Consider the following 15305-nt stretch of genomic DNA (forward strand, 5'->3'; position numbering starts at 1 on the left):
CTGAGTGTTAATCCTAGACACCTTCTTTCAGTAACCTTATACCCTGCAGAAAGGATTCTAGCCAAGTCGGCTCAGCATGCCCCTTCCTTAATCACCAGGTAAAATTTGTCCTTAAACTGCCTCTTCTCACAAAAACCTGTAACATCCTATCCTGACAGTCACATCAAATCAGTACTGAGAACAATCAGAATTTATGCTTGCAAAACCAGCTAAACATCAGGCTGAGAAACTCAAGGTGCTGGTTGATCCCAAGATAAAGATGCTTTCAGCAGAGAAAAAAGGCTCTGTGATAGTGGGGTGACCACTCTGCCTTTACTGTGGTTCCTTTTTAGAGCCCTTACAGGAAATTCTGGACTCCCACCCTGAGAAAAAGTTGTGTGTGCAAAGAGGTTTATGAACATCATTTACCATCACCCTGCTGAAATTTCCACAGTCCTCAACCACTTAAAAAAGGTGGCGCTAATCAAACCCTTGTTGGATGCTGGGGATTGAGTTGGACAGGCAAAAGTTCTCAAACTGTGTTAGGCAGTTCCCCCAGAGCTTTGGATCCAGTGAGCATATATGTGTGTGACCTTGGAATCCATGTTCTGAACACACCAGTTCTGATGCAGTGACTTGCAGACCTCTCTAAGAGCTTTGTATTGCCAATTTATAGTTGGATATGGAAGCTGCATAAGAACTGTTAAGGGGACAGAACAGTGGTCCTCCAGTGCCCAATGAGTTCTCAACAAGAGGAGGCCAAAGTATGACTGACTGTTCAGGAGAAGGCATGTGGAGTGATTAAGCACATTCGCGGGGCAATAGTAGATGCTAGTTCAGAGTGCTCTCAGATGTGGTGTCTGCTTGTCACAGGATTGATGACCTGAGTGACAAGGAACTTTTGATTTGTATGGTTCTGATCATACCACCCTGCAGGCAGGGGTGGACCAAATAACTCCTCAGAGTATTCTGAATCTCCATTCCAACATCCCATTCCCCTAACTCAGTGGTCAGCAAACGGCAGCTCGAGACAACTGGGATAGGGGCTTAATCACAAGGAACAACCGCCCGTAATTAATGGAATCGAGAATCAAGGTCAGTGATCGGCAAACTCATTAGTCAACAGAGCGGCAAACCGCAGCTCGAGAGCCGCATGTGGCTCACGAGCCACAGTTTGCCGACCACTGCCCTATCCCTACTGACTTGTCTCTCAATCTTGCCAAAACAATGCAGTGCTGATACTTTCTTAATCTATCTGACTGATTGAAACCCTCCCACTCTTCCTTTCTCCTCTTTCCCATCCCTCACTATTGAATTTGCAGAATCCCAACACCTGAGTGCCATACATCAGAGGATGGAACAGTGATAAGGAGACCTGATTGCAATGAGAAAACCTAGTTGTGATACCATTCCTGGTTTTCAGTGGTGGAATCTTGGTGATCAGCCCCTGGCCTACCTGAAAGCTGTTCTTCCTTTCAAATGATTTAGTATGGGCACAAAAATTTGAGTGTATGTTGTGCTAGGGGGAATAAAAAAAGTATATATTTTGTTTCACCAGACAACTTCAAGTCAATTCATTTTTTGTTTTAAATATATGTTTTTAATACTTTTATTGATTTCAGAGAGGAAGAGAGAGGGAGATAGAAACATCAATGATGAGAGAGAATCATTGATTGGCTGCCTCCTGCATGCCCACATGTGATGGAACACACAACCCAGGCATGTGCCCTGACTGGGAATTGAACCTTGACCTCCTGGTTCATAGGTCAGTGCTCAACCACTGAGCCATACCAGCTGGGCCAACTCAGTTTTGTTTTTGTTTGTTAATCCTCACTTGATATTTTTCCATTGATTTTTAGAGAGAGTGGAAGGGAGAGGAAGAGACAGAAACATCAATGTGAGAGACACATCAATAGGTTGCCTCCTGCATGCACCCTGACCAGGGCAGGGGAACCTGCAACCAAGGTACATGCCCTTGACTGGAATCGAACCTGGGACCCTTCAGTCCACAGGCCAATGCTCTATCCACTGAGCAAAACTAGCTAGGGCCCAACTCAGTTTTTAAAGGATTTTGTTAGTCCTCTGGGGATGGAAGTGGGGAAATACTGGTTTCCTGGGTTTTTTTTGTGCTTCCCATTTATTAGACAGTGTGCCTGAAATCTGCATCATTTAATTCTTACCAACCCCAGAATAGGTACTGTCCCTGTTACAGATGAGATCATTGAAGCTTACATATCAAAGATCACATATCTATAAAATGGCAGAACTGAGATTTGAATTCATCCTAAAGTTTCAAACCTTGGTTTTCCAATTGGCAAAAAAAACAAAAACAAACAAACACCTTGCTTGGGCCTTCATTTTTAAAAATTCTCACCCGAGGATATACTTTTCATTGATATTTAGGGGAGGGAGGGAAGAAAATTGATGTCATCATCGACAAGTTGCCTCCAGGAAGGGCCCTGACAGGATTGAACCCACAATCTGGGTATGTGCCCTGACCTTGACCGGGAATTTAACCCACCACCTTTCCACCTTTTGCAGGACATCGATCCAACCAACAGCCACACCAGGCCTTCCTTCCGAGTGAATGTTTACCTAACAGAAGTAAAGCCCTCCCCTCCCAGCACACACATACCCACCCCATACCCTGATTTCTCCCCACGACCCTTCCCAGGACAGAGAAGACCAAGGGAGAGCCAGCAACTTTCTCTCTGTACAGTTTTTAATTTTTTATTTTTTGATGTTGTTCAGATGAATGACACACTCAAGTTACAAAAATGGGGCCTTAAAAGAAGCACATTGTACAATGAACAAGCAGATTGGAGTTAAGAACACTGAAACGCTAACCCGCTACCACGAGAAGAGACAGGAAGGGGGTGCAGGATGGGAAGGGAAGGGCTACCAACACGGGGGTCAGACAGAACTGAAAGGGGGGGCTAACTCGGTGAGAATGGAGAAGGTCTCCAGGGCCTAGTCAGTTTCCAGAAGCCACTTCTTGGTCTCCTATGCCCACTTGTTGCCACCTCCTCCCATCCCCATTCCACCCAGTGAATCAAATGAGTAGGTGGTGAAAGACACCCACCCAGCAAGGGCTGAGCCAGTCAGGTCTTTACATGGTGGGGGATCACCTTGCCCTAGTGCAGCCTTGGATTGGGAGGAAGTGGTGGCAGCAGTGGGATAAGAAGCCTGGAAGGAGCCAGCAGAGAGGAGTTGATCGAAGATCAGGCTCCTGCTTTTCCCCAAAGACTCCTTGCCCATTCCCTACCCATCATGATCCAAAGGCCTTCTCTACAGTTGTTGAGAGAGGCCCCCAGTCACCCTGCAATTATATAAATAAATAAATACTGAGCCCCTGGGCTTGGAGGACAGGCTGGGGGAGGGGGAGCGGGGATAGAGGAAAGAGGAAGGGGGGACGAAGGGGGAGGCAGAGAGGAGGGGTCACAGACATAGTAAATAGTTGTCTCCGTCCCAGCAACACGTCTGTCTGGATTTTTCTCTCCTTTTTGTGTTTAACAAGGAGCTAACATCTCAAGGACAAATACTTAAAAATATACGTTATTTTTTCTTTCTTTTGTTTCGCCTTTGTCATCGTCATCTTGCTTTGGAGACTGCTGAGGTCAAAGTTCAAACCGCACGAAGGAACTGCGGCCTGTTTTGTGTATTTTTTTTAATTTTAACATTTTTCACTTTTTTTCCAACGTATAAAAAGGTAGCGGAGTTGTCTGTGGTTTTTTTGTGTTTTTTTTTTTTTAATGGTTAAATCTTTGGTTTGTTTCTTTTTTCTCTTGGAGGCCTTTATTTCTCGCACTTGCCTTTCCCACTCAGAGGCCAGTGGGGGCCCGCGTGTCTCAGTCTTGCTCAGTCTGTCTCACTCTCTCTCTCTCACTCAGTTCCCCTACCCTGGGCTAAATGGGAGAGAGGCACCTGGGATCTGGGTGGGTGAGGAAATCCAGTCATGTCAGGAGGTCACCCCCTACATGGCTTGGATGTGGAGACCCTCTCTCTCTCGGTCCTCCCCAGGGAGATGTGTGAGAAACATCCTTCCCCTTCCTCTGATCTTAGTCCCAACTCATCCAGGAGCCGGAGTTCCCAATCTCCACCCATCCCCACTTACACCCGCCCCTCCCTCCCAGGAGACAACAGAGACAGGTGTTTTAGTTACTGGCATTTTTTTTTTTTTTTTGGCACAATTAAAAGGCCCACCATTAGGGTAGACCCGGTCTCTGTCCCTTCCTCAGGCAGGAGGTCGTGACTGGGGAGAAGAGGAATTCAGAGGGTGCCCCCTGCCCCATTTCTCCAACCCATTCATCTTCCTCTCTCTATAGCCCAGGCCCCCTCACTGTAATCATGGCACCTAGCCCAGAGCCTGGTCTGGGGTCTCCCTCCCCAACCCCCGTATAATGTTCCCCAACCCCCCAAATCTCTCGCTCACACAGACACACGGACACAGGCTCTGTACAGACCACAAAATAAAAACGATGAGATAGTTTTGTTTCCCGGAGTTCAGCCGGGGGACTGGAGCGGAAGGGGCAAGAGGGGAGTGGGGGGCACAAATTCCCCCATCACCTTCCCAACCCTGGCTCCCTTCCACCCCCTAGCCCCTTGCCCTGGCCGGCCCCCAGCCAACGATATTTGGTTTCCTTTTTTTTTTTTAACATTAAAGTTCTATGAGGTATTTGGTGCCTTATCTCGAGTCCTCGGGGGAGGGGGCCCAGGGGGGGAGACCTGGGGCACACTTGCCCCTCCCTCCCTCCCACCCCCTTCCCAATATTTGGTTTCACAGCTGTAGTTAAAGCTTGGGATTTGGTTATTTCCCCCCTCCCAGGAATTTTCTGTTATTCTTGTTTTTCTTTTCCCAGTTATAGGGGTTGTGTGGGGAGGGTCCCCACCATCCCCCGCTGCATGGGGGGGGGGGGTCCCTCCACCAGTGTCAGGGCATCATTGGCCCTATCCCTGCTCCCTACTTCCTCCTCTGCTGTCTGCCCCACACCCCCAACACTGGGGTTGGGAAGAGGTCCCATGTGGCAGGACTTGATGGGGAAGAAGCAGGATGAAGTGGGTGGTGGTGAGTCCTGGATTTTTTTTTTTTTTCCATTTTATTCTTTTTTTTTTTTTTCTTTTTTTCTTTTCTTTTCTTTTTTTTTTTCTTTTTTTTCTTTTTTTTTGGTCTGAAATCATAGTATTTGTTTGAGTCATCTCCACCATGCCTTCCATGCTGCCTGTCTTCTCGGAGGGGTTTTTGGTTGTAATTCCTTTAACTTTGCTCTGCTCAAATGTCCTTATTGTCTGCCCAGGCCCTCTCAATAGTCACTTGTCTTCAGGAAATAAAAATGGACAAACTCAGAGGTAGGGTGAGGGCAGGGAGTCGGTTCAGCAGAGATTCTTACATTCCGGCGGCGAGGCTGGCTGATGGCATGCCAGGCCCCATCATGGGCGCCAGGGTGCTAGGGGCAGCCACTCCACTATCAGACAATGCACCCCAGACCCCCGGGACAGCCGAGTGTCTGCTGCCTCTGTGGCCCAGCCCAACAGTTTCATTTCCCAGGTGGGAGAAGGGAGACAAGAAAAAGAACGCGGAGGCCTCAGGGCCCAGAGTGGCCACGAGGCTCTGTCTGCCTCTCAGTGTCCAGCAGCACTGTCTGGGTTCCCCCTCCCTCTGCTCTGTTCTGCCCAGCGAGGGGTGGGGCCACTCTGATTTCCATGGCTCTCGTCCTTCACAGCAACACTTTGGTTTGAGGAGAGACACAAAGAACGAGATTGAGAGAGATGAGAGAAGAAGGAAGAGAGAGGAGAGAGAAGAAAGGAGAGGAGAGAGGAGAGAGAAAGGGGGGGGAGAGAGAGAGAGAGAGAGAGAGAGAGAGAGAGAGAGAGGGAGGGAGGGAGGGAGGAGGGAGGGAGGGAGGGAGGGAGGAGGGAGGGAGGGAGAGAGAGAGAGGAGAGAGAGAGAGAGAGAGGGAGAGAGAGAGAGGTTACAGAGGCGAGAGGACAGAGGGAATAGAAAAAGAAATCAAAGTAGGAATCAAACCACCCGAAAGTGTGTTAGTTTTCCTTCATTCTTTTTGTCTTCTTATTCCTTTTTTCCTGTTGTTGTTGTTGTTTTTTTAAAGCTTTTTCAGTTGATTGGGGTGGGGCAGGGAGTATGGGACTCTTCACCCCAGTCCCTGGCACCCTCTCTCAGCCCTGCCCACCTGCTTCCCTCTGCCCTAGCTGAGGGACAGGCCCTGCCCCAGGTGCCCCCCTCCGGCTTTCCCAAAGACGACGTCCATGAGGTATTTGTGAAGAGAAAGAAGCATCTGTCCTTCCACCCGCCTCGGGGCCCAAGGGCCTGGACAGGGCTTGGCTACGCCTCGCAGCTCCTTCTCATTCTTGAAGAGTTCTCTTCTTCTTTCCCTTAAATATATATATATAAATTCTCTTTTCTAGTTTTAACTTATTGTTTGTTTGGTTTTTTTTTGTTTTTGGTTCAAAACTTTGTTGGCCTCCACAATAGCAGGGGGCAAAGCGGCTCCCAGCGGTGTCTCTCCTCTGTCTGTGGTCCTGCAGTTGTGTCCGGGGCTGAGCAAACACAAGGTCCAGCCAAGACTAGAGGGAGGTCTCATAGGAGCGGCGGCCATCACAGTGCCCTCTCAGATGGGGACCACAGGTCATGGCACTGTCCCCGCCACACGAACCCTGATGGGATGCCACCTGGAGGAACCTCACCACTGGGGTGAGTGCGTGTCTGCATGTGTCAGGGACAGGAGGAGGCATCTGCCAGTATCAGAGGGGCATAGGGTGGGGGTCGGGGTGGGGGGGTGGGGGCGGTGAGTGAAGTGAGTTCTCTTTTTGGTTTCTGGTCAATGTCAAAGAACGTGAAGGATTCCACGGATAGGCACTGGAATATGAATTCTTTTTTTTTTTTTTCAGGGAAACTGACAGACAAGGATGGAAAGAAAGACAACTTGCATGCCCTCACCTCATTCCCTCTTTGCCTGGGACTTCCACCTCCCCATAGGCCGGGGAGCGGGGAGGCCCCAGAGGGTGACCCGGTGAGGGGGGACATGTGAGAGCTAGAACTTAGCAAAAATGGCCTAGCCCACCCTTCAAAGGGGAACGGGGGAAGTACAGGGGTGAAGAGTCATCCCAGGCCTTCCCCTGCACTCTCCACTGGCGGGGGAGGGAGGAGGTTAAAGCGAGCCCCCCTGCCTGGGCAGGGAGAGCTGGGGGGGAGGGGAAAGGAGGACGCATGGTGGGGACACATTCTGTTGAACACAACGCTAAAAATTCTGTACATCCTTTGGATGAAGCTACTGAATATTTGGTGTAAGGTTGTTCAGGCCCTTTCTCTTTCACCTTTTGGAAAAGAGCGTTTGGCGGTGGTTCTGAGCCGCACCCCTCTACCCCAGGCTGCCAGGGCTGGGGCTGGGGCTGGGAGGCTGGCGCGGTCTCTTTTTCCTTCTTTGGCCCCCGCTGGGGGAGGCAAGGTTGCAGGTTGGCCCCACAGCCTGGGGCTCAGGGTGAGGTCCGCCCTCGCCCTCGGGCGGGCGTCTCGGCCCCCGGCTGGGGTTCTTATTTGGTGTCCTAGCTGTGAGGATGAGCACACTGAGGTCTGGCTTGCAACTGGTTTTTGGTTTGTTTGGTTTGGGGGTGGGGGGGTTGGTCTGTTTTTGGTTTTTGTTCGGTTTTCACCTCTGGTTCCTTTGGGGCAGCTGGTTTTTGTTGCGATTATTTTTGGTTTTCTTTTTTGTTGGTTTCTCTTCTTTCTTTCTTTCTTTCTTTCTTTCTTTCTTTCTTTCTTTCTTTTTTTGGTTGTTTGAATTATTTTTTTTTTTTTGTCTCTTCTCCCTTATCACTCCTGCTCCAAGGACCTCCTACACTCCCATCGCTGGCCTCCTCACTGTCTTCTAGACGGGGACCAAAGTGGGGGTCAGAGGAGGAGGAGGGGAGGCATGGCGGGCCCTCACTCGGGCTTGGACCCTGCCTCCGGCCCCCCTGGGCCTCCAGGGGTCTGTGCTGTGGCCTCGCTGCAAGAGGAGGAGGAGGACGAGGAGGAGGAAGTGGAGGAGGGAGAGGAGAGACCCGGAGACTTGCTGGAGATGGAGGCTGCCACAGCCGCCGCAGCTGCCGAGACCAGGCCCACGCCAGGCGGGGCGCTGAGCAGGGGCAGCCCAGCGTGGTTCAAGAAGAGCGGCGAGGTCACCAGGCCAGGGCTCCCCGGGGCCGCACCAGCTGCCCCCAGCACCAGGTTCCCGCTGCCGTCAAGGCTGGTAAGGGGCAGGGTTCCACCAGAGGCCAGGGCTGGCAGGGAGAGAGAGAGGCTGGGCTGGGGGCACCTTCCAGCATCCTGCCCACAGCGCCCCCTGTCTTCCCATCAGCCCCAAGGACCCCCATGAGCGGCCCTCACACCTTCCCCAAAGGTGAGGTGGGTATGAAGAGGTGAGCAATGCAGTGAGCAGGGGCAGATGGCATGGCTGGAGCAGCAATGGAGGGGCTCGAGGCCCGTGAGGGCAGGGCTGGTGACCATGGGGGTGACATGAGGCAGCACGCACCTTGGATAGTAGCCAAAGGGTTGTTGCTCATGAGGGCTGGACTCAGCCCGGAGCTCAACCCCACCATTGTGCTTCTGCAAGAGGCAAAGCAGAGGCATTAGCAGGGACGGGGCTGGCAGAACGGGGGCTCGGCCCCCCACCCAGGAAGCGACAGCGACCCTGCTTCTCCCCACAGTCTCCCCAGCTGCCCACTTACCCCGCGCTGGGGTTCAGGCCCGACAAGCCGATAGCCGAATGGCCGCCTTGAGGGCTGGGATTTGTGCTGTTGGTGGTGGCCGGGGGTGGGGGAGTGACAGAAGGGATGGAATTGAGGGGGGGCGCGGCCCCGCCCCCGCCCCCACCCGCTCCGGCTGTCCGGCTGGGGTGGAGCGTCCCCACAGCTGAGGATAAGGTAGTAACTGCCAGAGAGAGACAGAGAGAGGGAGACTTCAGCTTCCGCCGGTCCTCCACCCCGGAGGCTGGGTCACCTCCTGCCGCAGTCTCCCAGCATCTCCTCAGCCAGAGCCCACTCAGGCCTCCTGCCCTCTCTGCCCAGGGCCATCTCGTCATGCCTCTGCCATGTGGCAGCAATCACAGTCATCGAAGTAAGAGCAGCTGTCACTCACTGAACCCAAGCTCAGTACCCTGCCCTGAACCTCATCCCAAGGCTCTTTTTATACAGATAAGAACCCGAGGTGCCCAGAAGCCCTAAGGATCTCTCTAGGAGCCAGGCCGGCATGAGGGGTGCAGCTGGGTACCAGCTTCGACTCAGGAATTGGCAGGTTGAGAGGGCTCTGAGCCCACTCAGGCCAGACAGGCAGGGTGACAACTCCTGGCTTTGCTGTGTCTCACTTGTGCCCTTGAGCAAGCACCTTCACCTCTCTGGCCTTCAGTTCTCTCATCAGGAAAATGGGATGATAAAATGGGTGAGAGGATTAAATGAGGCAATATCCTATTTAATAAACCCTAATATGCAAATTGACCAAATAGGAGACCAACCAACCAGTTCCTATGACACGCACTGACCACCAAGGGGCAGACTCTCAGTGCAGGAGCTGGCCGCTGTGGCCAGTGTGCTCCCACAGGGGGAGTGCCACTCAGCCAGAAGCCGGGCTCACAGCTGGCAAGCGCAGCGGTGGTGATGGGAGCTTCTCCCACCTCCGTGGTAGCACTGAGGATCCCTTGGAGGATGTCTGTCTGCCTGTGGGTAGTAGGCCTAAGCTGGCAGGTGGACATCCCCCGAGGGGTCCCAGACTTCGAGAAGGTGCAGGCTGGGCTGAGGGACTACCCCCAGTGCACTGGGCCTCTAGTTCTTTATAAAGCATTTAGAACAGTTCCAGGCTCACCTTTACTACTTTTATAAACCTCCACTTACTATTTTTTAACTTGGAAAGGGGCAATATGGTGGGTTTTTAAAAATAGTACTCTTATGTATATGATGCTGTGTCCCAGGAAAGGAGGGCTTTGTACAAAAAAATGTGTGTGGCCGGCTGGTGTGGCTTGGTGGTTGAGTGTCTACCCATGAATCAGGAGGTCACGGTTCAATTCCCAGTCTAGGTACAATCCCCAGTACGGAGTGTGCAGGAGGCAGTCTATCAGTGATTCTCTCTCATCATTAATGTTTCTAGTTCTCTCTCTTTCCTTCTTTTCTAAAGTTAAAAAAACGTGTTTGTGTGTGTGACATTTGTATGTATATATGCATGTATCATACATTCAAAATAATTGTATAAAAACTGAGGCCCAGAGAGGTAAAGTCACTTCTGAAGCTCACACAGTTTATAAATCCCAGGAACAGATCCCAAGTCCATCGCCTTTCAGCAACCCCATGCTTTTCTCTGGCCAGGACGGGGGAGTCTGCCCTCTCCCCTCTGTCCTCCCCGCCCCCTCCTCCCCAGGCTCAGCCTTGAGGCCCATGGACACCCTGAGCCACTTGCAACCCTTGGGCTCAGGCTCGAGTTGTGTTCTTCCCCCCACACCCCACCCCTACCATCTTCTGCCCTCCCTGACCTGTTGTGCTCAGACTGCTGGAAGCTTGGGACATCGGCAAGGTCCCAGCACTCCCTTGGGGTGTGACCTGGGGAGAGAGGAGAGAAGGCGTGGTCAGGCCACTGTCTCCCACCAATCCCTGCAGTGCCCCTGTGGGGATGGCCCCTCCTCCTCTGCCTCCTGGATGGTGAAGGGGCTCTGGGTACGAGGCTCCATTGGTATTGTGCCAGGTGCTTTCCACTTTCTCCGCTTGCACCCCAGGCGATCTGAGCCACCAGCAGGAGCGAGTAACTCCCAGTTGAGGGCCCTCCCCACCCTCTGACACCACGCGGTTGCAAGTCTGAAGTGGGGGATGATGGCAGGGGTGACTGTGCACCAGAGTCAAATGGCTTGATTTTCTGGGAACATCCACCAGTCTTCCCTCAGCCCCAGGAGCCTCACACTGAATGTGACCCTGTCTCTCCTTAGTGCTGCACTGCCCAAGTTCAAGTTCAAGCTCCTCAGCGTATAACTTGGGTGTCTGGCCCCTGCCTCCTCCTACCCTCCCCTATTCATTCAATACATCCCAGTTCCACACACTAAAAGGTACTGGAGTTACTCAAATTGGGCTTGACAGTCTGGCTTCCAGGCCTTTGTGGGCCCTAGTCCAGTGGTCGGCAAACTCATTAGTCAACAGAGCCAAATAGCAACAGTAGGAATGAAATTTATTTTGCGAGCCGAATTTTTTAAACTTAAACTTCTTCTAACGCCACTTCTTCAAAATAGATTCGCCCAGGCTGTGGTATTTAGTGGAAGAGCCACACTCAAGGGGCCAAAGAGCCGCATGTGGCTCGAGAGCGCAGTTTGCCGACCATGGCCCTAGTCCACATGTGTCAAACACAAGGCCCGCGGGCCAAATCCGTCCCGCCAGGCCTTGCAATGTGGCCCACACCGCGCTGTCATCACTGCACTCCGCTGCGTTTCCATCACAATGACAGTTTATGACTGTTCAGTAAACCATTCGGCCCGCGACTTAGGCTGGATTTTAGATTTTGGCCCCTTCTCTGATTGAGTTCGACACCCCTAAGCCTAGTCCCTTGCCTGTCCTTCACGTGGCTGGCTCTCTCCTGTTCTCTATGACTCGCTCCGATGGTCGGTCTTTCCTCCACATCATGGGGGGAGGGGGAATGGACTCCTCTGGGCTCCTCACTCCTCTCTATAGTGTCACAGCCCTTTCCACACCGGATGGAACAGAGGGATGTCCTAATGTGTCTGATCCTGAGCGGGTCTGTGTGCACACCGAGGGCTGGAATGCCCCCGCTTGTGTGGTTGTGCCTGCGTCTCCTACCTGGTCTCTATCCTTGAGTGACAGCGTCCTGTGATAACTGTCTGGCAATGCGGGTATGTGTGGGTGCTTGTGTCCCCCACTTAAGACCACAGTTCCCCGGAAACTCCGCGTCCCTGTGTGAGGACGCTCCCCCCACGGGCCCCTCCCTGCCTCTGCTCTGGGCACTGCGGACAGCCAGGCAGGCTGTGCCTCACACGGGCGCCTGCCGCGGTGGGCGGGAGGCGGGGGCAGAGCTCTGTGCCCCCCAGGGCTCCGGTACCAGGTGGGGGCTGTAGCTGGCCGGCTTCCCGGGGCTGGGCAGCATGGGGGCCGCGCTGCAGGGGTTGATGCGTTTCTCCTTCTGGCGCCGGTTGCAGAACCAGACGCGGATCACTTCCTTCTCCATGTGCAGCTGCTCCGCGATCAGCAGGATCTCCTCTGAGGTAGGCTTCTGGTTCTGCGGGCAGAAGGCTGGTTAAGCGGGGCCCCTCTCCCGCCCGCACCGCCGCCCGCTCCTCCACCCCCACCGCCGCCAGGACCCGGCCTCACCGCTAGAAAACTCTTCTCTAAGGCGAAGCGGACGTTTGTCTCAATGCTGGTCCTCTTCTTGCGTCTCCGGCCCGGGAGCCCATCGAAGCCCAGGCTGGGGCTGCTCAGCTGGTTGGGGCTGGGCAGGCTGGAGTCCACAGACATAGTCTCTGTGCCGGGAGGAGATGGGGCGTGAGAGGATGCCTCCCTCCCTCCCTCCCTCCCTCCCTCTGGCCCCAAGCCCGCCGCCCACCAGGGAGCCCAGGCCCACCTGCGTCGTTGAGCCACTTCTCCAGGAGCGGCTTGAGTTTGCACATGTTCTTGAAGCTCAGGTTGAGGGCCTCGAAGCGGGAGATGGTCGTCTGGCTGAAGTCGTTGCCGTAGAGCTTGCCCATGGCCAGGCCCACGTCACCCTGGTCCGTAGGGCAGGACGAAGACTGGGGTCAGAGCTGGCTCCTGGCATTGGGCTCGCCCCTCACCCCGGGGGTCCGTCCCGCCCCCCGCTGGTCACGCCCCTCACCGGGGTCCGCCCCGCCCCTAACCCCCCCACCCCCCACCCCCCACCCCCCGTGCCCACAGCCGGTTCGGGAGGCCCCAGACCTGCGTGAAGCCCAGCTTGATGCGGCGTTGCTTGAAGGTGCGGGCGAACTGCTCCAGCTCCTCCAGGTCACTGGGCTCCTCGGGATGGGAGGGTGGCTCCAAGCATTTGGGGGGCTGCGGGTGCGAGAGGTGCGGGTCGGGCAGCGTGGGGCGGGTCACAGCCTGGCGGGGTGGGCAGGCGGGCGGGATGCAGGACGAAGGACCAGGATGGGGCTCAGCAATGGCTGCGCAGTCCCCCTCTTCTCCCTCCCTCCCTGCCCTCCAGCTTCTGCCCGTAGGTTCTCTCCAAAGGCCGGCCCCACGCTGGGCCGTCCCTTCCCAGGGTGGCTGCGTGGGGCCTCTCGCTGCTGGAACTCTGCAGATTCCCTCCGGGCCTGCAAACTCCCAGAAGGAGCAGGCGGTTCTTTCCCTGGAGCTGGGGGCCATGACTCCACCTCCTCTCCCACAGGGAGTCAGGGACCAGCTCTGCTAGGAATTGCTGGGGACCTCAGGGTCCCCCCCCCCCCCGCCCCCCGCAGGATGGGACAATCACCGCTGCTGCCTATGCATGGACTTGTTGGGGAAACTTGGTTAAAAAATGGTATTTTCCTAAACACTAAAGCTCTGAAGCAGGCGGTGGGTGCAGGGAAGCTGGTCACAAAGGTCGCTGATCCATTATCCAAAACCCTGGGGCCGGATCTTTTTTGGAATCCAGAAATTTCTCCTATTTTAGAAAGCCTACCGGGGGCATATACCTTAGGAGATGTGAGGCCACCATCAGGGTCCAGGCATCACCCCCAAACTCGGACACATTGACATTCTCAGCAAAGCCCGAATCACACAAGAGGGATAAAGCAAAGTCACTCATCGCTTGAATCAGGTCAGGACAGGTTGTGCAGCCAAATGACTTTGGTGCCCACGTTACAAGAACTAGACTTTCCAAGCATTTCTGGATTTCACAATTGCACTAGGCCCTCTGGTCGTTCCTAAACTTTTAGGGTTTTCTAAATAGTTCATATAATTCTTTGAGAGGACTGTTACAAAAATGGGTAGAAGAAGATTTTGAAATCTGTAATGGACTGTGAACGATTCTTTATGCAAGTCTAGAACCCAGGCAGCAAACCAAGAAAGACCATGGGGACCAGGTAGGGGGAGGCCGAGACAGCTGGAGAGGGGACCCCTGTTTGAGGGGACACCCTGCTCTGGCCAGTGGCCAGCTGCCAATCGCCACCTAAGCCACACGGACACAGATCCGTTTTGCCAGTACTTCCGGTTTGTCAAGAGAAGCTGGGAATCTGGCATTTTCTGGGAATTGTGTCAACTGATTCCATTTTTTAAGATACGGTGTGAGCCCCGGTTTTCAGCGTCTGATCTGGAAGGTGGGTATGAATTAGAACCCAGCAGACCCTTCTCCCGAGAACCTTCCATTTGGACCCTGGAAGAGACCCAAAGACTTTCAAACCTCCCAAGGTTCCTGTGTTTGTGCGCATGTGCGTTCAGAGGTAGAGTGGTCGGATCGAATCTCCCATCGACTTCCCAAAGCAGTCCATGTGCCTGAAGGGCTAAGAGCCACTGATTTGGTTGATTCCCCTCATTCCACGATTTTTAACCTTTTCCATCTCGTGGCACACATAAACTAATTACTAAAATCCTGTGGCACACCAAAAAATACATTTTTGCCCATCTGACAAAAAAAAAAAAAAAAAAGGGTGTAGTTTTGATTCATTCACACTTGACGGCTATTGTGTTGGCTGTTGTCATTTTTTAATTTGACAATCTAAGCGGAAAGAGGTCAGTGCCCCTGATTAAATAGTCAGGTACTGCACGTTTTAAACATTCTTGCGGCACACTGGTTGAAAATCACTGCTACAGAGGAAGATCCAGACCACGAGAGAGTAACTTGCTTAAGGTTCCACAGCAACTTAGTGGTAGACACTGCTGGGTCCCTGGTCTCTCAGCTCCTGGCCTGGCCTCTGAGGCTGGGGAGTGGGCCAAATGGAGAAGAGACCCTCAGCCCCGCCTTACCCCCATCCACCCAGCCTCCTGCCAGTCCACTGCTGGCCCGGCCTGGCACGCTCGGTGGACACTCACCTGCGTGGGCAGCCCGGCCCGGGGCTGGGAGGTCAGAAGAGCTCCCTGGGTTTGCTGAGGTAGCTGGAATAGATTTGGCGTCGGTAGCAGGCCTGGGGAGACAAGCGGGGGGACACAGGGTGAGGGGGAGGGCAGTGCTGAGCGGGCAGTGGGGAGGCCACCGGGTTGGGGCCTTACCTGGCTGACTCTGCTGGGCCTGCGGCAGCAGGAACTGAGCAGGGGGCTGGAGGTGATGGCCTGGCACAAGCACCAGCTGCTGGAGCTGGAGAAGCTGCTGTATGTCCTGGAGGGAGGGGGTGGACAGAAAGACAGCCTGAGTCCCCCTGCCT

At 53.8% G+C, this 15305-nt stretch overlaps 2 protein-coding genes across 26 annotated transcripts in view; one reads left to right on the forward strand and one right to left on the reverse strand.

The window, feature by feature from the left end:
• The window catches only part of LOC118702294 (carcinoembryonic antigen-related cell adhesion molecule 1), an 813263-nt gene that overhangs the window by 366746 nt on the left and 431212 nt on the right, over positions 1–15305 (forward strand). The window lies entirely within an intron of this gene.
• POU2F2 (POU class 2 homeobox 2) overlaps positions 7582–15305 on the reverse strand; it is a 75897-nt gene continuing 68173 nt past the window's right edge. For 5 of the 10 annotated variants that reach the window (XM_045570964.1, XM_036408140.2, XM_045570963.1 and 2 more), the window contains 10 exons: positions 15154–15259; positions 14977–15068; positions 12907–13068; positions 12578–12719; positions 12328–12476; positions 12059–12235; positions 10494–10560; positions 8704–8905; positions 8508–8581; positions 7582–8256 (listed from right to left, as the gene is read on the reverse strand). In XM_045570964.1, coding sequence (XP_045426920.1) covers positions 7919–8256; positions 8508–8581; positions 8704–8905; positions 10494–10560; positions 12059–12235; positions 12328–12476; positions 12578–12719; positions 12907–13068; positions 14977–15068; positions 15154–15259 — 1509 coding nt within the window. In that variant the 3' untranslated portion in view covers positions 7582–7918. The remainder of the gene's footprint in view (positions 8257–8507; positions 8582–8703; positions 8906–10493; positions 10561–12058; positions 12236–12327; positions 12477–12577; positions 12720–12906; positions 13069–14976; positions 15069–15153; positions 15260–15305) is intronic. The other 5 variants (XM_045570967.1, XM_045570970.1, XM_045570968.1 and 2 more) reach the window with 3 other exon arrangements.

This window comes from Pipistrellus kuhlii, unplaced genomic scaffold (assembly GCF_014108245.1).
Source record: "Pipistrellus kuhlii isolate mPipKuh1 unplaced genomic scaffold, mPipKuh1.p scaffold_m20_p_38, whole genome shotgun sequence".
Taxonomy (NCBI): domain Eukaryota; kingdom Metazoa; phylum Chordata; class Mammalia; order Chiroptera; family Vespertilionidae; genus Pipistrellus; species Pipistrellus kuhlii.